Source organism: Berghia stephanieae, chromosome 7, assembly GCF_034508935.2.
Source record: "Berghia stephanieae isolate SIO BIC M18660-M18661 chromosome 7, UCSD_Bste_1.3, whole genome shotgun sequence".
Classification (NCBI taxonomy): domain Eukaryota; kingdom Metazoa; phylum Mollusca; class Gastropoda; order Nudibranchia; family Aeolidiidae; genus Berghia; species Berghia stephanieae.
The window spans coordinates 36492521-36514349 of record NC_088366.1 but is presented as its reverse complement, the minus strand read 5'-3'; the positions used below and the strand labels follow the sequence as shown (position 1 = coordinate 36514349).

The 21829-nt window shown below is 37.3% G+C and overlaps 1 protein-coding gene across 1 annotated transcript in view; it reads right to left on the bottom strand.

Annotated features, from left to right (window-relative positions):
• LOC144976539 (uncharacterized) overlaps positions 1 to 21258 on the bottom strand; it is a 38688-nt gene extending 17430 nt beyond the window's left edge. Inside the window, exons 1-8 of the mRNA XM_078920834.1 lie at positions 20911 to 21258; positions 20176 to 20306; positions 18003 to 18120; positions 16342 to 16491; positions 15238 to 15428; positions 10644 to 10755; positions 5772 to 5816; positions 1790 to 2188 (exon numbers count right to left, since the gene is read on the bottom strand). Coding sequence (XP_078776960.1) covers positions 1790 to 2188; positions 5772 to 5816; positions 10644 to 10755; positions 15238 to 15428; positions 16342 to 16491; positions 18003 to 18120; positions 20176 to 20306; positions 20911 to 21216 — 1452 coding nt within the window. The 5' untranslated portion in view covers positions 21217 to 21258. The remainder of the gene's footprint in view (positions 1 to 1789; positions 2189 to 5771; positions 5817 to 10643; positions 10756 to 15237; positions 15429 to 16341; positions 16492 to 18002; positions 18121 to 20175; positions 20307 to 20910) is intronic.
• Between the last annotated feature and the right edge of the window lie 571 nt (positions 21259 to 21829).

Sequence of the window (21829 nt, the reverse complement as noted above, 5' to 3'; positions counted from 1 at the left end):
AATTATATATAAGTTGGTTTCCACTATTGTCACGCTTCACCTTCCTTTATAACCCTCAGTCAATCCAGTCAATTGCTTTTGTAACGAACTCTAGCAATCAGAATAGTGCTAGGATTTATCATTTATTCCAATAATCAATGAACAAAGTCGGTCTATTGCGTCTCTATCATAATAAAGAAAGTATATCGTGCCAAATTCTGTGGAATTAGAACAACTGTGGCTGTTTTTATAACACAGCTTTCAAAGAGAAAGAATTATATAACTAGCCATAGCCATTGCCATTGCTGAATTTTAATACTAACTGTATGACGCAAACACACATGACTTCACTGTTGCAATAGTTTAAAATGTTATACAAGTCAGTTGTTTTTGTCGAAGCAAAAATGTTGAATCGACGCCTTTGAATATTTGTTTACAAAAACGTACCGCAGAAATTGGTGAGGTATATCTTTTAATGTAAATGCAATATCATAAATTCTGTCATAACAACTGCATAAAATGTATTAATGCTTAATTCTTACAAGTTATGTTTTGTAGTTTTGATGACAAGATATATAGAAATCTGGTATATTAATCTGGACTTGGGACTGCACCGTGATGGATCCCATAAATAGCCGTGGTTTGTTGTCACGTTGACCTGCCAAAATGTCTTACCATTTTCAGCAAAATGAATCCTAAATAAACTTATTGTTACAGTTCTCTTGGTGAAATACAGTAGAGCTGATTATTAACGAAAACGCATGTTTTTGGCTTTTCCATGATTAAAACGAAATCTACTAATTTAAAGATCTAATGTTCTTAAATATATTTATCAGTGAATGAATGATTATTGTATTAGCTATATTTATTTCTATCTGTTTTGTCAGCATTTACTTTCAGTTGATGTGTCTGTAAAGCTTTTAATATTATTATTATCATCATCATCATCATCATCATCATCATCATCATCATCATCATCATCATCATCATCATCATCATCATCACCATCATCATCATCATCATCATCATCATCATCATCATCATTATTATCATTATTATTATTATTATTATTATTATTATTATTATTATTATTATCATATCATTATTATCATTATTAGTATTATTATTATTATCATTTATTATTATATTATTATTATTATTATTATTATTATTATTATTATTATTATTATTATTATTATTATTATCATTATTATTATTAGACCAATCTAATGTACCAGACTGACTGACCCCTATGCGGTGACCCACTTTCTTAAATGGATATCACACCGGTTATAAATAGATGATGAAAATTCAAATTCTTGTTGATCGCATGAAATTAATCTTAACTTAAACTTTAACTTTTTTATGGCGCAATATCCCTAGCCAAGAGCAACACTTAACATGTAAAACGAGACATGACGCCTGTTGGGCGATATTGCTGTTCACAGCCAGGTACTCATTTAACACCTGAATACGGTGAGAGAATGTAAGTAAAGAGCCTTTTCCGAGAACTCCACTATGCGTCGCTCAGAGCGGGACTCGAACCCAGGAACTTCCGATCCGAAGATGAGTGTCAAACCACTAGACCACATAGCCATTCAATACCATGAAACGATTAAAATGTTTTATTGAGAAAAATTAATATTGCCTGGTTTCTTAAAATTCTTTATTTCTGATCATCTTAATGTACATTTCACTTAATTTCCTGGATCTGCCACATACGGGCATATTACAAGGTTTAGGCGCTGGATATTATGTTAATGTAGCACATTCCTGTTCTATCACCAATACCATGGTGTTTTTATCCAGAAATTTCAGCCAAGAATCCAACCGTCACTGAAATCCAAATGATGGTAAACACAATGAAAGAAACGCAATCTAAATGTTGACCAAACTGTCTCCAGCTGTTGACGTTATGACAATCAGCCCCGCCACCTTTCTCGTCTACTTCCGGTTGGTCGGAAGAATAGTTGTCATTCATCTTTCCATCTAAATCAGTTAGAATGTCGTGTATTTTATTTGATCCCTCATTTTCATAAATTTCAGCATAACTTTTCTCAATCTTCATCTCTGAAGAGTAACAAAGTTGTTGACTAGTTGTGACGGGTTTTACTTGAACTGGGAAATTCTTCCGTGTTTTGTCCATTACATTGAGTTTGCGAAAAATGGACTTGAATTTTGCAGACACTCTTTGGTGATTGGTCTTTTTCTACAAAGGAGAAAGAATAATGGAAAAAACTATAACAAGCGTTAGGTAAAGGCTTGGGAAGGCTGTGGGAATATCACACACACACTCAAACAAAAGTGCATGCGCGCACATACACACACACACACACATTTATATATACACACCATAAATATATATATATATATATATATATAATATATATATATATATATATATATACATATATTTATATATATATATATATATATATATATATATATATATATATATATATATATATATCTGGTGCGAGAAAATAAAAGGCCCCAAATTAGAGCTCTTTAATAATATAATAATAATAAATTGAGCTATATATAGAGCAATATCCACTAAATGTGCTCAAAGCGCTTTACAAGAGGTCCCTGACCAACAGCAACATTTAACATATAGGACGGGACATGACGCCTGTTAGGCGATATTACAATATTTCGGACAAAGACAACGCTGTTAACGGCCAGGTACTCATTTTACACCTGAGTACGGTGAGAGAATGTGAGTAAAGAGCCTTTTCCAAGGACTCAACTATGCGCCGAGCGCGAGGCTCGAACCCAGGACCTTCCGATCCGAAAGCAAGTGTCATACAACTAGACCACATAGCCGCACAAGACAATGATAATATTTATAAATCATCACAAAATTTGCACATTGTGAATCTAACAACTTGATTTTACGAATCTCAAATTTCAAGAAAAACGGATGAAAGGTTCAAGAGTTATATCTAGCTGTTCAAAGAATATCACTAAAATATTGTCATATCAAGAATTCGAGAAATTCGCGTCATGAATTACTTTGAACGTCCTATCGATTCACTGGGCAAGATCTTGCCGCAAGGGTATTGTGCAGCTCACCCATTTACTTCCTGTTTCATTGTACGCATGTGCGCTGTGTTGAACACACAAACAAAACAAGAAAACCGAGTTCCTAAAACTGACAACTAACAGCCGTGGTTTATTCTGAGGAAGATGAAAGTGTTGTTAAAGCATTTTCCGAGGACTGGTAAAAAGATTATTCGAGAATTTCCGAATAAGAACTGGTCAGTCAGGACGGTTAACAAAATCATTACAAAAGTACGAAAAGAAGGGTCAATTCATAGAAAAAAAGGTGGTTGCCGCCACCGTTCAGCGAGGGTAGAGGAAAATATCGATTTTGTGGAAGATGCTATTCTGTCTCAAGAAAACAATCCTGGATCCCATCTCTCTACTCGTGAAGTTGCTGGTGTCCTAGGCATAAGTGACTTTTCCGTACGGCAGATTCTAAAAAAAAAAATCTTAATGTCCGCCCTTTCAAACGAATCAAAACCAGCAGAAAGTCTGAAAACGTCAAGAGAAAACGCAAAACACGAGCGAGAGCTTTACTAGACAAATTCACCCACAACGACGTTAAGCATGTCATATTTACTGACGAAAAAGACTTCACTATTGAACTTGCAAGAAACAGCCATAATAACGCTGTGTACGGTAGTAGAAAAACTGACATTTCACTGGATAGACTTTACCACGAGAGTAATCGGTTCTCCAAAAAAATTATGGTTTCGGGAAGGGTTAGTTGGAACGGCAAAACCCGTCTCCATTTCATCGATACCAAAAAAACAAAAGTGAATGCACAGAATTATACGGCACTGCTTAAGGAAAAACTTTTACCAGATTGCTTAACACTGTATCCTGATAGTTCGTTTATTTTCCAACAAGACGGGGCTACATCCGTTCTTAGTGGAAAACAACATTAAATTCATAACAAAAGATGAATGGCCTCCCATGAGCCCTGATTTAAATCCTATGGATTACAGCATTTGGGCCATAATGTCAAACATTGTGTACAAGGGCAGACAAAAAGTATTCGATGAAGAGCAATTAATTGAAAGCAGCAATCCAGGATGCGTGGGACAGAATAACTATTGATGATATCCGTCGTTCAATTGCTTTGTGGAAAAAACGCCTACGTACTGTAGTGTCACAAAACGGCGGTTCGACCGTTCACGTATGAGCTTTTTGAAATCCTGACGCAACTTTGATATTATGATATTAGGGTACGTTTTTAAAAAGTCTTGTAAAATAATAACTACTTGTTCAATGGTTTAGACATTTCACATGGCTATTATTAAATGATAAATGAATTGTGTGATAAAAGGACAAGTGTCTACTATTATTACTTTTTAAATGACAGATCTCCAAAGTGGGAACTTTTATTTTCTCGCACCCTATATATATATATATATATATATATATATATATATATATATATATATATATAGAGAGAGAGAGAGAGAGAGAGAGAGAGAGAGAGAGAGAGAGAGTTTCACAAAAGAAACTGGACAGTTTGTTTCTGCTAAAAGCTCAATACTGGTTGGACAATGACATATACATATTTGGAAACTAGACAAAACTAGTTTTGTTTTGGTGTATAATCTATTATATTTGTGATAACTGTTCAAAAGTTACGACGATTTATAACCAGTCATTAAAAATTGATTTTAGAAAATCGAGCACAAAATTGAAATCGGATCACATTACCCACTTCAGTATTTTGTATGTCCACCGTTAGAATTGATCAATGCAATGCCAGCCAGGCTCATTAATGATACCAGCTGCTGGTATATCACTCCGAATGGTATTTAGTCTGTCGAACATTTCTTCTGATTTTGTACGCGTTCTTGTTCATTTTAGTTTTCTTTTCATAAAATCCCATATGTGATAAATGGGATTCGTGTCAGGTGACACATCTGGCCATTAGTTCATCACCCTTACATTGATCTATCACTGATCACGGATGTATAGGTCTGAGTTGAGTCTTTGGTTAATACGTGTATTTCTACCCCAATTGTCACTCAAGTTACAGATATATTTTTACTTCAATGATGGTTTCGTCATTGAAATGTTCACCTCGACTTTGATTGCACGAAATTCATTTGTCTCTGGAATCAGCTTCAAAAAGATTCGTCTGTGAACTAAAACTCCATCCAACATATTCTGATCTCAGTCCTGGTGTTTATGTGCCATCTCAGTAGAGCAACTTTACGGAAGGGGTCAGCTTTGGTCGAATCCCGGGTTTGTGACTTTTCAAAGCAACCTCACAGAGCATAACATTCGGTGCGGCAACTGCTGGTAGCAACGTTTATGCGAAATGAATATCTGAAATATGTTACAGTGAATGACATAATCAGTCGGATGGTGAAAGGGTTTGGACTGAGATATTGCAAAGTTTAGTTAGAAGGTCAATTTTTTAGCAAATGTGAGTTCTTAACATAAAGATTAAATCAACCCTTTTTGAACATCCTCGGGAAATATCAAAGCTTAATTTCACTTCTAAATATTTTTTACAGCTAGGCAAGTTGAAACAGTATAAAATTTGAGAAAAATTACTGGATACCTTTCCCATACATCTGACCATAACTTCATGAAAAATCACAAGATTTACTTCAAATAAACATAAAAATGCTCTAGTGAGCATATTCTTTCAGAAAATGAAAAGAATGCAAATCCAAAATTTTCTCCTTCGATTGATTATGTAATGAAATGCACTGACACATTTTTAGTGCGCATTTACAACATGTAAATTTTGTACCGACCTGTTTGGCGGCCCGTTTCTTCTCCTCACTTGTGTCAATAAAGGCCTGTAATACGTCAGCAGAAAGAAAAATCTGTCTGTATCCTTAAGATATTAAACACGTACCAGTATATTTTCTCTTCTGTGAGATAATGGCGAATAAAAACTGTCTAGTTTATCTTGTAAATGAATATATATATATATATATATATATATATATATATATATATATATATATATATATATATTGAATCATGTTTGATACAAATATGGTAGGGATAGTGCTCGACATGTAGCAATGGAGCGAATTATTATTTTTTTATTATGGTAAATATTAAAATAATATATACAGGGTGTCCCAGAAGTCGCGCATCATGTAGATTTATATAAGAACAAATATGAATATCAATGAATATCAATTTTATTAATCAAAATCACAATAGATGCTCAAATATATTGTGTAATCACCTGGATTCTTCAATATTATTTAGTGATGAAGCAATTTTTCAGTTAAATGGGCAAATAAACCGTCACAATATGCGCTATTGGTCAGAAGTAAATCCTAACTGGCATGAGGAGGGTCATCATCAGACCAATCCTAAGATATTGGTCTGGGCTGGAATATGGGAGGAGGAAATCGTTGGTCCTTATTTTTTCAATACTAGCAATGTCACCGGAGAAACTTATTTAGAGCTTTTACAGACCTTCCTGTATGAATACCTAGAAAATGTTCCTGTAATTAGACGACAAAACCTCATATTTCAGCAAGATGGAGCTCCACCACACTTTGCTATTTGTGTGCGTGACTACCTGAATCAAAATTTTCCAGAAAGATGGATTGGGCGAAGAGGTCCCGTGGAGTGGCCACCCCGATCACCAGATCTATCACCCAGGCTAAAGAGCCATCGAAGGTAAGGGTCATTGAGAGCGTAACGGACAGCAATGGGGTGAACCGAATTTCCGTGGAAGTAGGTGGACTGTGTTTGCATAATATCTACAAACCACCTAGAGCGACTTGGACTACACCACCGGTACCGGTGGTCAGCCATCCTTCCATCTGTCTGGGAGACTTTAATAGCCCCCATCACGCATGGGGCTACCGAGACTGCAACGAGGCAGGAAGACAACTCCGCTCATGGATGGACTGTAACGATCTACACCTAGTGTACGATCCTACAGCCAAGGGTACCTTCCGGGGTACCCGCAATAAGAAGGAGTATACTCCAGACCTCACCCTCGTAACGAAAGGCGCGAACGGTGAACCGCTACAGGTGAAGCGAACAGTCCTCGGGGACTTTCCGCATAGCCAGCACAGGCCGGTTCTTGTCACAGCTGGGTGCAGTCTCTCCCACTTTGCAGATGGAACTTCAGGAAGGCTGACTGGGAGGAATTCAGTTCCTATATCGAGCAGGTTTGCCCTGCCATTCCTCCCAAGTCCAAGAATATAACCAGATTTAGCAGGCTACTGGTTAAGAGCGCTCAACGCTCTATTCCACGGGGCAAACGGAAATTCTACACCCCTTGCTGGACAGCAGAGTTGGAAGAGCTAGACCGAGAGTACCAGCAGACCCAGTCCCAGGACGCAGCCGATAGACTACTTCAGTCTCTGGCAGAGGGAAGGAAGCAACGGTGGCTCGACTTTACACACTCCAGCCGCCACGCTTGGCGTTGATAAAGAAATTGGACCCAGATCGGAATTACGCGAAGGCTGCTCCGGACTGTGAGGCAGACACAATTGCCAAGAACATTAAGAGCCGTAGAAAACGGGTCCCTAATCAGGCTTTTGAGCGCGGTGTCCGCAAGGCGTACCGTACAATTTTGGACTCGCTACCTGCGGAGGAGTCGGACTGGACGACCCCGTTCAGTCCCCGAGAAGTGGGTGCAGCCATTAGTGATGTGAAGAACGGCAAAGCAGCAGGGATAGATGGTGTATATTCCGATATGGTGACGCATCTGGGCCCCAGGGCACGGGCCTGGCTGGCAGAGGCAATGTCCGACGTCCTTGCAAAAGGAAAGCTCCCACAAGTGTGGAAGCATGCGAAGATAGTTGCCATCCTGAAGCCAGGGAAACCGGCGAAGGAGGCAGACAGTTACAGACCCATATCGCTGCTGAGCTGTCTTTACAAATTGTTGGAGCGTGTTCTATTAAACCGATGGGGGCCGGTCCTAGACGCTGCCCTGCCACCCGAGCAGGCAGGCTTCAGGGAAGGGAGGTGCACCACGGAGCAGGTCATTGCCCTTACAGAGCATATTGAGCACGGGTTCGAGAGAAAACAGCAAACAGGTGCTGTCTTTATAGACCTATCAGCGGCGTACGATACGGTCTGGTGCGAAGGGTTGATGCTCAAACTTGCAAAAATCATAAGGTGCAAAAAGACCTCGAAGTTGTTCTCTTTGATCTTAGGGGAAAGACAATTTCACGTCGCGCTGGGAGACGTCACGAGCAAAGTAAGGAAATTGAAGAATGGGGTCCCTCAGGGGTCGGTACTTGCGCCAATGTTGTTTAATGTTTACATTAGCGATATGAACACTTCCTCCCTGAGGCTGGGATACGCAGACGACTGGGCACTCGTTACTCAGAGTAAAGTGTGGACCCGTCTCGAGAGCGTACTCAGCGAGGACGTCACCAGACTCAAATCCTACTTTGACAAGTGGTACCTGAAGATGAACCCCTCAAAAACCGTGGCCACTGCATTTCACTTATGCAATGGTTGGCACACCCGCAAACTGAATGTCCTAGTCGGGGACCAGCCACTCCCATATGAGCCGCATCCAAAATATTTAGGGGTGACGTTGGATCGCAGCCTTACCTATCGGGTGCATCTCGAAGGGGTTGCCCGGAAGATAGAGAAGCGGAATAGTCTTCTGAGGAAGCTGGCGGGATCGACTTGGGGCGCTAGCCAAGCGCTCCTGAGAACGTCCGCCTTGGCACTATGCTATTCCACCGCGGAGTATTGCGCTCCAGTGTGGGGTAGAAGCAGAAACGTTGAGAAGGTGGATGTAAAACTTCGCAAGTCGATGCACATAGTGTCGGGAACGCTAGCAACAACCCTAGAGAATGGGGCCCGATAATGGCAGCGATCCAGCCCCCGAAGTCCGGAGGGAAACCATTACGGGAAACTGGCTGAGTAAGATCAAAGAGAGAGGGAATGGGGATACCCCTCTCATGCGCATAATGGACGGTGCCCCCGTTTCGAGCCGAAATAAGTCCCGGCAAACCTTGTACGCAGAATCCCTGACTACGGATAGAGCTGCACATACTAGATGGAAGTCGGTTTGGACGAATTCAATCCCTCGTGGGGGCCGGGACCTACACTCCTCTAAGCTTGGTGAGAAGTTGCCAGGCTTTGATACCAGTAAGAGGAGACACTGGGTAGCTGCGAATCGGCTTCGGTCGAGGAGCTGCCTAACGGCAAGTGCGTTACATTGGTGGGGTCTAACTACCTGTCCAATATGTCCACGCTGTGGGCAAGAACCCGAGACGGCAGAGCATCTAGTCGAAAGGTGTGTTGTGACGATGCTACCCGGCGGGTTTGCGACGGTGCACGAATGCGGACCGGACTTTGCTGATTGGGTCGATCGTCATAACATAATAGTGTGAACCATAAGAGGCTGCTGCTCTCATCAGGAAGTGAAAGCGAACGTAGATTTTTGTGTTTATCGTACTTTATCGGGGTTATGGTGGTTCGTAATTACATAAAAGCTGTTTGTTTCTATGTCTGCATGAAGATGTTAGTTCGTTTATTCTGTTGACTGTCGCCATGTTCGGTTTTGTGATGATGTAGAATTTTTCTTCAAAGCAGAGGTTGCAAATCTTAGAAGAGGAAAGGGGGGTTACGATTGTGCTCTGGAGATGATTTTCCATGCAATGCTGTGTTGTATGTTTTTCCCCCCTCCAGGTGACGCCCTACACCCCATGAAGAAAACACCATCAAAATAGGATACATCTGCATCCCAAACATACAAAATATTATTTTCTCCAACAACAAACGAAAACTATCACAGCCAGCTCAGCCTAACAACAACCTAGAAAAAAAATGCAACTGCAGGACCCAGGCAACATGCCCACTAAACGACAATTCCCTGACTCAAAACGTTATTTGTCAAGCCACAGTTACACGCCCAGACACACCAAAACAAGAAACATACATTGCCCTCACTGAGTGTTCATTCAAAACCAGACACAACCTGCATAAATCTTGCTTCAAAAACATACACAAACGACATTCTACTACACTAGGCGAATACATTAGGAAATTCAAAGAGAAAATTAAAAAGTTCAGAACTATTATTCCATGGTTATATATATATATATATATATATATATATATATATATATATATATATATATATATATAGAGAGAGAGAGAGAGAAGAGAGAGAGAGAGAGAGAGAGAGAGAGAGAGAGAGAGGGGGGGGGGAGGGTGTCCCACTAGTCCAATAACGAATCGTATTTGTTCTTAAGCTAATTAAGATATCATTATGAAATGTCTTTCAGTATGGATGGATAGATAGGTAGGTAGATAGATAGATAGATAGATAGATAGTTAGTTAGATAGATAGATAGATAGATAGATAGATAGATAGATAGATAGATAGATAGATAGATAGATAGATAGATAGATAGATAGATAGATAGATAGATAGATAGATGGGTGTATGGATAGATAGATAGATAGATAGATAGATAGATAGATAGATAGATAGATAGATAGATAGATAGATAGATAGATAGATAGATAGATAGATAGATAGATAGATAGATAGATAGATAGAGATAGACAGATAGATAGATAGATAGATAGATAGATAGATAGATAGATAGATAGATAGAGATAGACAGATAGATAGATTGGTGGATAGGTAGACAGACAGATAGATTAAGAGTCTCTACCTCTTCATAATGATGGAAGTAAACAATAAATATAGACACGATGACTGTACAGACAGATATCAATGTCAGAACCAGTAAGTAGATGGTCACAAGGGGAACAGTGTCAGATGACCTGAAATAAAAACAAAACAGACATTTGATAATCAGAGAATGTCCTGAGACTAATAATACGGATAGAACGAATAAAAGGCTTCTTTGCAATATCGGAAATAATTTGATAGTAGAAAGAGAAAGAGAGAGAGAGAGAGAGAGAGAGAGAGAGAGAGAGAGAGAGAGAGAGAGAGAGAGAGACGGATAAACATTATATAGGAATCTAAAGAAACAAAAATGGTTCTTTGGAAATATTGAAAGAGATAAACATGTGATCAAAAGAGAAAGTTATAGGAGTTAATCAAAGAAATGCAACACCCTCAATATTGCTGTATTTTTCTGTAATCTTTATGTTCCATGTATCTAGGCTGGTAAAGTATATTGACTGACACACACACACACACACACACACACACACACACACGTATATATATATATATATATATATATATATAAAATATATATATATATATTGAATCGTGTGATTGATACAAATATGGTACGGATAGTGCTCGACATGTAGCAATGGAGCGAATATTTATTTTAATATTTACCACAATGTTAGAGTCAGTCTACATCGATGTTTCAGACCTTTTAGCCATCGTCAGGACTGTGTGTTACATGAGTTTGGTTTGTTGTCTATTGTTGTTTGTTGAAGTGGTTCCGGTTTGTAGTTGATTAATAAGTACTTTCGGCGATGTGGACACGTATTGTACATCTCATTTTTCGTGTTGAGTGTGGCTTCATGAGGGTGTTTGATTATAGTATATTTCTCTTCCAGGCATAAGCTACATTGTTCTGATGTTGGTGTTGCTTTAGATAAAAAGAAGAGGAAAAACACATCATCAAACACACCAAGCACAGCACACTATACTATGACAACACGCCGTGGACAAAGCGACATAATGATTTTGACGTAACAATGGGTTCGTTCATGCTGAAACATGCGAACTGGTGGGACTCTACATCCTGTCACAACTGCAACATACACACACATACATCGGCCTCTATAGAGATGACGGACTCGCTATAACCAACAAACGACCAAGAGCGAACGAAAACATCAAAAAACAAATCTGTAAAATATTCCAAAACAACAATTTGAAAATCACGATAGAAACAAACATAAAAACAGTTGACTTCCTCGACATCACATTCGACATAAAATCGAATTCATTCCAACCGTTCAGAAGACCAAACAACACCATTAGCTACATTAATAAAAACAGCAACCACCTCCGTTCCGTCATTGAAAACATATCAAAAAGCATAGCACTGAGAGTGAGCAAACTTTCGGAAAACAGAGAGATATTCAACGTCGCAGCCACCCCCTACAAAGAAGCACTCACAAAAAGCGAATACAACACACCATTTGAATACACAGACGCCCCTCCTCTCATGTAAACCTCAACACACAAGTGAAGAACGCAAAACAAGAAAACGACATATTACTTGGTTCAACCCACCTTTCGACAAAAACATCAGCACAAACATTGGACAGCAGTTCCTGAAGTTAATTGATACACACTTTCCAAAAAACCACAAGCTACATAAAATTATCAACAGGAATACCATAAAAATAAGCTACTCGTGTATGCGCAACATATAACAAATAATTTCAAGCCACAACAAAAAAATATTAATAAACCACCGACAAGAGCAAAACCCACCCACCAGAAAATGCAACTAAAGAAATAAGGAACATTGCCCGCTAAACAATCAATGTTTAGAATCAAGTTTAATTTACCAAGCCACAGTCACCGAAACTAAAACAAACAAGCAAGAAAAATATGTAGGACTAACGGAAAATAATTTCAAAACAAGATACAACCTCCACACTTCAACATTTAGAAACACTAACAAAAAAACATCCACAAAACTCAGCGAACATATTTGGAAATCAAAAGACAACAAACTAGACCACAACATTTCATGGAAAATTTTATCTAGAGCAACAGGATACACACCAACATCAAAAAAATGTAGCTTATGCCTGGAAGAGAAATATACTATAATCAAACACCCTAGTGAAGCCACACTCAACACGAAACATGAGATATACAATACGTGTCCACATCGCCGGAAGTACTTATTAATCAACTACAAACCGTTACCACTTCAACAAACAACAACAGACAACAAACCAAACTCATGTATCTAACACACAGTCCTGGCGATGGCTAAAAGGCCTGAAACATCGATGTAGACTGACTCCAACATTGTGGTAAATATTAAAATTATATATATATAATATATATATATATATATATATATATATATATATATATATATTGTTGTGAAATGATATACGCAGACGATACAGACCTAATCTGTGAATCAGAACATCAAGCGAAAATATACTTTCCAATAATATCAACTACCCTAGAAGCATGGATTTAAAAGTGAATCAATCCAAAACAGAATATACAAAAATCAACAGAAATTTAAATGAATGGAAAAGTGTACGTAAACTAGGCAATTTGATCAACGAAAATGAAGACATCAGAAAACGAAAGCAGCCACCATTGCATTAAACCAACTCCAAAATTTATGGAATAGAAAAAAACATAATCAGTGAGAATAAACGAATACAGATTTACGAGACACTAATTCTTCCGATATTGACATATAATTGTGGAACCTGGGACCTCACAAAAACAGAACTTAGAAAGTCTCGATTCATACCACCGCAAACAATTACGTCGCGTAATCGGAATCTATTGGCCAGAGACAATTACAAATACTGATCTCTATGACAAAACCAGGGTCCAACGCCTGAGTACAATAATAAAAGAACAGCGATGGAGGCTATTTGGTCACATCTTACGTCGAGAAGATAACATCCCTGCCCAAACTGCAATGACAGAATATTTCCTTCATGGCAACAAATATGTAGGGACACCACCAACATCAATAGTAACTACCCTGAACCAGGACCTCTCTACATATCAGAAATTTCTGGATTCAGATGAGGCCGAATTCCTGAAGAACTAAGAAATACTGCACTGTCCTCCGTACTAAAGTCACAAGATCTTGACAGCCACAAAACTCTGGCCCATGACCGAGACCAATGGAAACAATTAACTACATGGATGGAGAGAGCAGCTATACATATCGACCATGACTGAATCACACAATTCTCAGCAAGCGTCATTCGGACTGCGAAGCTTACATAACTATATATATATATATTATATATATAATATATATATTACCACACACGTATTTCATATTTATATATATAAAGTATTTCAAGTATAATTCAGATCATCTTCTATAATATCGTGTCGAGTATTCGCTCTGGGAGGAATGTTGTTGTCTCCCAACATTATATATATATATATATATATATATATATATATATATATATTGTGTGTGTTGTGTGTGTGTGTGTGTGTGTGTGTGTGTGTGTGTGTTATTGGTTTGCTTGTTTCTATTCGTGTCGAATTGTTTTACATTTAATTTAGAAAAACAATTTCAATTAAGCTGCTCTGAATTAATATTGGATGAATTGTAACGACTTAGACTGTCACGAAAATCTGACAAAAGTTACATGAAAAAAATCACTGTATCATGTAGTTATGTCTGCTGATTTTTTTTCTTCTTATTTTTGGTGTTTAATAATAACAATAATTGCCTATTTGGACAACAAAGATTATTATTATTATTTTTATTATTATTATTATTATTATTATTATTATTATTATTATTATTATTATTATTATTATTATTATTATTATTATTATTATTATTATTATTATTATTATTATTATTATTATTATTATTATTATTACTATTATCATCATTATTATTATTATTATTATTATTATTATTATTATTATTATTTTATTATTATTATTATTATATTATATTATTATTATTATTATTATTATTATTATTATTATTATCATTATTATTAATATACTTACATTTGCGCGCGCGCGTGTGTGTGCGTGTGTGTGGGCGTGTGTGTGGGTGTGTGGGTGTGTATGTGTGTTGTTTCGTTGTTGTATTTTGTTTTCTGTTGTTGTTGTTTTTTGGGGGTTTTTTTTGTTGTTGTTATCTTAAACTTTTAAATGTATTTCTTATTGTCGTTTGCCCCTTCTGTTTTATTTTGATTTGCTCCTTTATTCTTTGTGCCCGCTAGATATAGAAGATAAAAGCATTGGATTTTTATCGAGTTGGGTTGTTGTCAGAATGTTGTCATTTTATGCTTTTGTCTGTTTGGTTTAAATCAAGATATCGCGGTATTTCGTACGTTCAAAATGTAAGAATGGTGACACTTCTATTTATGTTTTATACTGACTTCTTGGCTGCCGTTATATTCTTGCCTGTACATTCTATTATAGCAAGCATAAATTTGCTGTTCTAAGTATGAAAACTCATCAATTCTGGCATCGGTTAATGAGATATTCACTTCTGACTGGTATTTCATACGAAAATTGTCTGCACATTGCTTTAACGAGAATCTTTCAGAGCAGACGGACTGGATAGTAAAGATTACCTTGGAAGTTGTTCGCTGACGATAGTCATGAAAACAGTAAGCGCCAAGAGGACGGTGATGCCGTAGCTAATTTTTTCCCCAGAATCCACAGGTATGATAAAGACCAGGATGTTGAGGAAGGACATGACGACGATTGGGATGACGATGTTCACGATGAAGAAACCGGGAAGTCGCTGGAGTTTGAATTCAATCTGAAAAGGTGAATGGGGGTATTGCATTATCAAAAGTTAGAAGTAAATTATGTCGTATAATATGATAAAGCAAAAAGAAGAGAAAAGAAGAAGAATTTTAAATTTTGGCCAGAAAACTCATCCTTCAACAAAAATTCAAAATGATCTTCTTTGTGCGGTTGATGAATGCAAACTTTCTATTCTAGCTCTTCTGGATATGAGTGCGGCGTTTGACACGATTGACCACTCGAAACTTGTCAAACGCCTCTCTGAATCTTTTGGACTGTTTGGAAATGTACTGAAGTGCTTTGATTCGTATTTAAATGATCGTTCGCAGTCAATAATTGTAAATGAGAATAAGTCCTCTTCTTTTAAATTACTGTATGGAGTACCTCTGGGTTCAGTGTTGAGGCCTTTACTATACACACTTTACACGCAACCATTAAGCGATATTATTAGAAGGTATGACATTAATATCCATATGTACGCTGATGAGACGAATTAAAATAAGTGGAGCACGTAAATTCAGGTTACTCGTTCCCTTAAAATAAAGATAAATAGAAAAGTAACTCAGTTTAGAACAATAATCCTGGCGTCACAACTTCCATCGCTTCCTGTTCTAAACTTTTCTTTAACAATGGCAGTGGCAGTGTTCATGTTGTCGACACGATCTCATAAGTTCGATATAATTAACTCAATTGCCTCCAGGCCCGAGATTTGCTTTAAATCGGGTCATGTGGTGAAATTCCTTTATGCAAATATCATCATAATAATATGAGATGTTTAATGTTCATTATGAAAAAGAATATTATTGAAAAAGGATTTTAGACACAGGAAGCGAGGAAAAGATGACGTCACACCATTGTTCCTTATTCATTATATATTGCTAACATTTAAACAGGAATTTAGAAGTGAAAAAAGGTAAAATACTCACGTTAAAAAAGGCGAAGTCACCATTCTTACCCGCCTTGATCGTGGTCTCTAAGATCTGCCACTCTCCACTCTCCGTGAAGAAAGCAGTGGTTACTTCCCCATATTTAGCGACGAATTCCACTTCTGTGGCGAGCCATGACATCGCATACATCTACGGATTAAACTAGTTAACTGTCGTACTCTGGAAAGACACGTATTTAAAATTTGGCCAGAAAACTCATCCTTCAAATATTGATCGATTTGAATGACCCTATTCTTGGCAAAAACTCGCAAACCTGGGACCTCGCCGATCAATATTTGAAGGACAAGTTTTCTGGCCAATTTTTAAATACGTGTCTTTCCGTGGTACGGCAGTAAATTGAATAATGATAATGCTAAGACACAATGATGACAATGATGATTATCACTATACTAATACAGAATAAGAGTAGATTATGTTGACCAATTAATAACCCTTTTCAGAATAATTTTATTCTTAAAACTGATTCAAAAACATAATAAGCAATTTTTTCTGGTGGTTACCGCCCGACGAGTTACTCTAAACAACTAAACAATCACAAATTTTTAAAAAGTTTTGATTTGAATCAAACCTAAAACAAAGCTCCTAAATGTCAACATCTGCAATGCATTGATTTCCCAACTTTGTTTATTTCCGAATTGGTGGCATCTGATCGAGTTGCTCAGCGAGTTGGACAGTTGTACGAGGCTTTTGTCCCCTCGGACAATGTCCCACAAATGTTCTATAGGGTTTAGATCTAGCGAATATGATGGGTGCTGAAACAAGCAGATGTTTTTTACTTCTAGAAATTGCCTCGTTGCATTTGTCGTATGTGGCCGAGCATTATCTTCTTATCGCTGTTCATTTCCACGACCGGACCAATGTTTTTGAAGATGACATGCGTGACACGCTTGCCGATTCCAATGACACCCAAACAACAAGACAGGCACTTCCCCTGGGATCCCGTTCCATTTGCAAACCACTGTCCGGCCCTTCTCCATATTCTAGGCCCTACTCTAGGTGAACAGCAGTAGGGCATCATCGTTGCTTGTTGACGTGTCCAATTGAAGGCTGAATTTGGTCAGTTTCAAAAGCTGAATCAATTGACCTCAGATTCTCCCATGTCATCGATTAGACTTTGAATCGTGCTGTGACTTGAGGATAAAACCCTCATTACTGGTTCAGGATCTTTGTGTAAAACAGTCTTTATAACATCCCGTATGGCTGGGGCAACTAACGTTTCACCTACGGTGTGAGGTTTGCTTAAAAGATAACTCCTAGTATAATCCATCCTATGTAGTTCCTGATCATCGCTCCCCTGTGAGACTTCATCGCCCTCTAAATTCAACTTTTGCTTTCATCGCCCCCCAGAAAGCAATATCGCTCACTTTGAGAACCACTGAGTTAGCTGGTTCTGTGGTTTCTTTTTAGCAAAGAAAATCGGGTTTCCCGTTTATCAAAGCAATAAATAGTCATGAAAATAAACAAACATATTATGTTAAAAGAGAATGACAAGACACTGTTGTGTTTATTATGTCTACAATATGTGAAGACAACACATGAGGTATCAGTAAGAGAAAAATGTAAAACATTAAAAATCATCCGTCAAATGTTTGTTTTTTCTTGCATCATATTTTACAAAGAAAACAAAGAATGAAAATCACCTGTAAATCACATTCCTGTTCGTCAAAGGGATAAGTGTATAGATTTAGCTTGCATGATGATGGGAAGAGACCTCCAGGGGACCATTTGGTGTTCCCATCATAAAGAGTCACCAAGGGGCTTGATAAGTTGAAGAGATGAAAAGTTGTGTGTGTGATACAGTCGGAAAACACAGGGGTAGGGGGGGGGGGGGGAGATATCTTCAGACCCGATTGCCAGACAGATGATCTACCATTACAACTAAGATCTATCTAAGCGCTATTTTATCTTTTTTTTTAAATATGGTTGGGGACCAACATTGTTCCGTCCTGCCAATGTCAAGTTTTTATCATTGAGCACATAATTACTGGCAAATCTTTTTTTTAAAATAATATTTTTATATACTGATATACGAGTAACTTGCAAACTTTTTAAACTTCAACCCAAGTCTATCACCTGCCGACTCAGGTTAATACTAAGAAATTCTGCTAGATCGTAATATTCAGTCTTAGATTGACCGTTTTCTTACATTGTGCATAATACTATAATTGATTTTGCATAGTTCTAACACATTCGCAACAAAAAATGACGTAATTGTAAATCTCTCTTGATATTATCAAGTAATAAGCATCTCATCCGAACAAACAAAATGGTGACGTAATTTTAAATCTCTCTTGATATTATCAAGTAATCATAATCTATCTATTCCTTTTTAAAAACAGGTTTGGGGGTCAACATTGTTAAGTAAAGCCAATGTTAATTTTTATTCATCGGGCACAGAATTACCTACAAATCTAAAAATGATAAAACTATATTTTAAAGATTAATTTATTGAGCAAATTGCCAACCTTTCTTAAATTAAGGGTAATTCTATTACCCGTTGATTCAGAAAAAGATTCGTCTCGATCTTTGATGTTTATTTCCACAATGCTCATAAGCACCGATAGTTCTGTGCCAGCGAGAAACGTGTGTGAACGAGGATCGGTTATTAACGAAACCTTCAGCGGTTAAGGACCCAGCATGAATGTCTGAACCGACCTCCTGTGATTGGACAAACAGAACGGCCGCCTGGCAACAGGTCACTACTAATCATCCAGAACTTGGCTACAAAAAGAGGCAAGAGTGGAAATCTAGCAAGCGGTTAACTGAGACTACTGACCCAGAACGGCTTCTGTCTGCTATAATGGAAAACCCTTCACGCTGGCCAGACTCCTTTAAGTTAAGCCTACTCAATAAGGAAAATGAATAGTTTGTGATACGGGATGAATATTAATACTCATAGGATAAATGTAATGAATTAAAACAAGCACTATTATTCTTTGGCTAATTGTGTGTTAAATTGTTATTGTATGGGGCAATTCTGCTGATTTATATTAAAATACTTTTTCTTTAACGGGGATTAGTGCTTACCTTCTGAACCTACATATCCCTATACAACGTGCCAATACTCTGCCACTGCTTCTATTGCCTATTTCTTTAAACCTAAAACATTCTCTTACTATCAGTCAAGTGTCAGGAGCTTTTTACCCGACGATAAAAGGGAAAAATAAAAGCGGGACCAGAAGCTAGTCTATGGGGAAAATATTTGACTCCTATCTGTCTACTCCTACTTGCCACCCTCCTACATAGACGTGACACCTGTATTCTCAACTTTCAAATGTTGTTGATAATATGATATAGTATTTTTTTAAAGAATATATATTGGATGCCATGTATATTGTGCGTCTAGAGCTACAGTGTATGGGACAGGCGCTATATAAAAAATGACATTATTATCAAATAAATTATATTATTAAAGATATAAAGTTGGGCGGTACTTTGTAGGCTTTTGCCGAATGGATCAATCATCATGGAATCGCATTGTCTAAAACATCAGATGATGCTGTTGGATGATTCAAATAAGTAGTGAACAAAATCAAACAACAGCTTAAATAAAACCAAATTACTTAGCAAGGGACGCTCCGGGTTCTAAACCTTTCCTCAGCAACAACAAAGAAAGACCAGTAAAAAACTTATAATTCTGATAGACATTCAATACGTTTTGTTTCGAAGCTGTTATTTTCATTTTTGTTGAATTCTTTTTACAGTTCACGGCTTCTATCGGTTTTGCATTCATTTTGACTTGTTTCGGACGCCGAAATATGCTGCAGTCAATGAATAAGAAAGATAGCAGTATCTGAGATAAAGCAAACTCACCTATAGTTGTCTTCAAATAGGTCACGTTCTTCAATTGTGTTTACCAGAATGAGTCGAGGACGCCAAATTTGTTTTGGGTCAGGGTGAATGTAGTTGATGTAGTTGTAATCAGACGGATTCCACATCAGAATCTAATGAAATGTTGGTATTGCAATCATCATCATCATCATCATCATCATCATCATCATCATCATCATCATCATCATCATCATCATCATCATCTTCTTCTTCTTCTTCTTCTTCTTCTTCTTCTTCTTCTTCTTCTTCTTCTCCTTCTTCTTCTTCTTCTTCCTCTTCTTTAAAATTAATCATGATGATGATGATGATGATGATGATGATGATGATGATGATGATGATGATGATGATGATTACGAGTAACCGTCTTTGGTGCAGGTCGGGGCCCCGCATTATTCTTTGTTAGGTATTGTAAAATGTCAAATTCATTTCTATTCCACACAGTGTTTATGATTCCATAGCCACATATAAATAAAACAAGAGAATGATGATCCAGAAATTTTGCCAAAGTATTTTTGATTTAAGTAATTAATGGACATTGTGTTAGTTTTAATATTTCATAATAACATTCAGAACAACTAATATTTCCATCTCTATGATTTAATTTGTGTAATGAAATTATCAAATGTGCCAAAAGGGGTACGGATACGCTACGCTCTAGAAATGTTAAATTTCACCATATTAATTAACACAAAGCAATAAAAAGGAAAACAGAATTACCTCATCCCTCCAGCTCATTTCTATAATGCCATTGATGAGAAAGTTTTGTTTCTTCGCGTCAATATCCAGCATAGCAATGATGGCAAAGTCCACCGATATTTTCACCACCTGGGTTTGGTTCATCAAGGGACGGACATTAGTTTGATAGCCGCTGCCTACACCCACCTTGTCCTGATATAATCTGGTCATATCCTGGTACGAGGCTCCTCCTCCTCCGGAGGAGGAATTCAAAACTGAAAACAATGTCCACCACCAAATACCACATGCAAGTATTTTATGATTTCGCATTCTCGTATATCGATGCATGTTATTGCTTATAGCTTGAAGAGAACCTCTCTCTCTCTCTCTCTCTCTCTCTCTCTCTCTCTCTCTCTCTCTCTCTCTCTCTCTCTCTCTCTCTCTCTCTCTCTCTCTTTTTTTTTTTTTTTTTTTTTTTTTCTTTTTTTTTTCTTTTTATTTTCTCTAAATATCTAAATATATCGCTCTCTGTCTCTCACTTAAAATTAGGAGTTGTCATATTTCAGCCTGGAACAAAGTAAAATGTTCACTTCAATCATTTCTATTTGACGATCAATTTGATGGTTTCGCATTTCCATTTTTCTCCCGTTTTTATATTTTTCGTCTCCACCTTCTCCTCCTCCTCTTCTTCTTCTTATTCTTCTCCTCCTCCTCCTCTTCTTCTTCTTCTTCTTCTTCTTCTTCTTCTTCTTCTTCTTCTTCTTCTTCTTCTTCTTCTCTTCTTCTTCCTTCTTCTTCTTCTTCTTCTTCTTCTTCTTCTTCTTCTTCTTCTTCTTCTTCTTCTTCTTCTTCTTTCTTCTTCTTTTCTTCTTCTTCTTCTTCTTCTTCTTCTTCTTCTTCTTCTTCTTCTTCTTCTTCTTCTTCTCTTCTTCTTCTCCTTCTTCTTCTTCTTCTTCTTCTT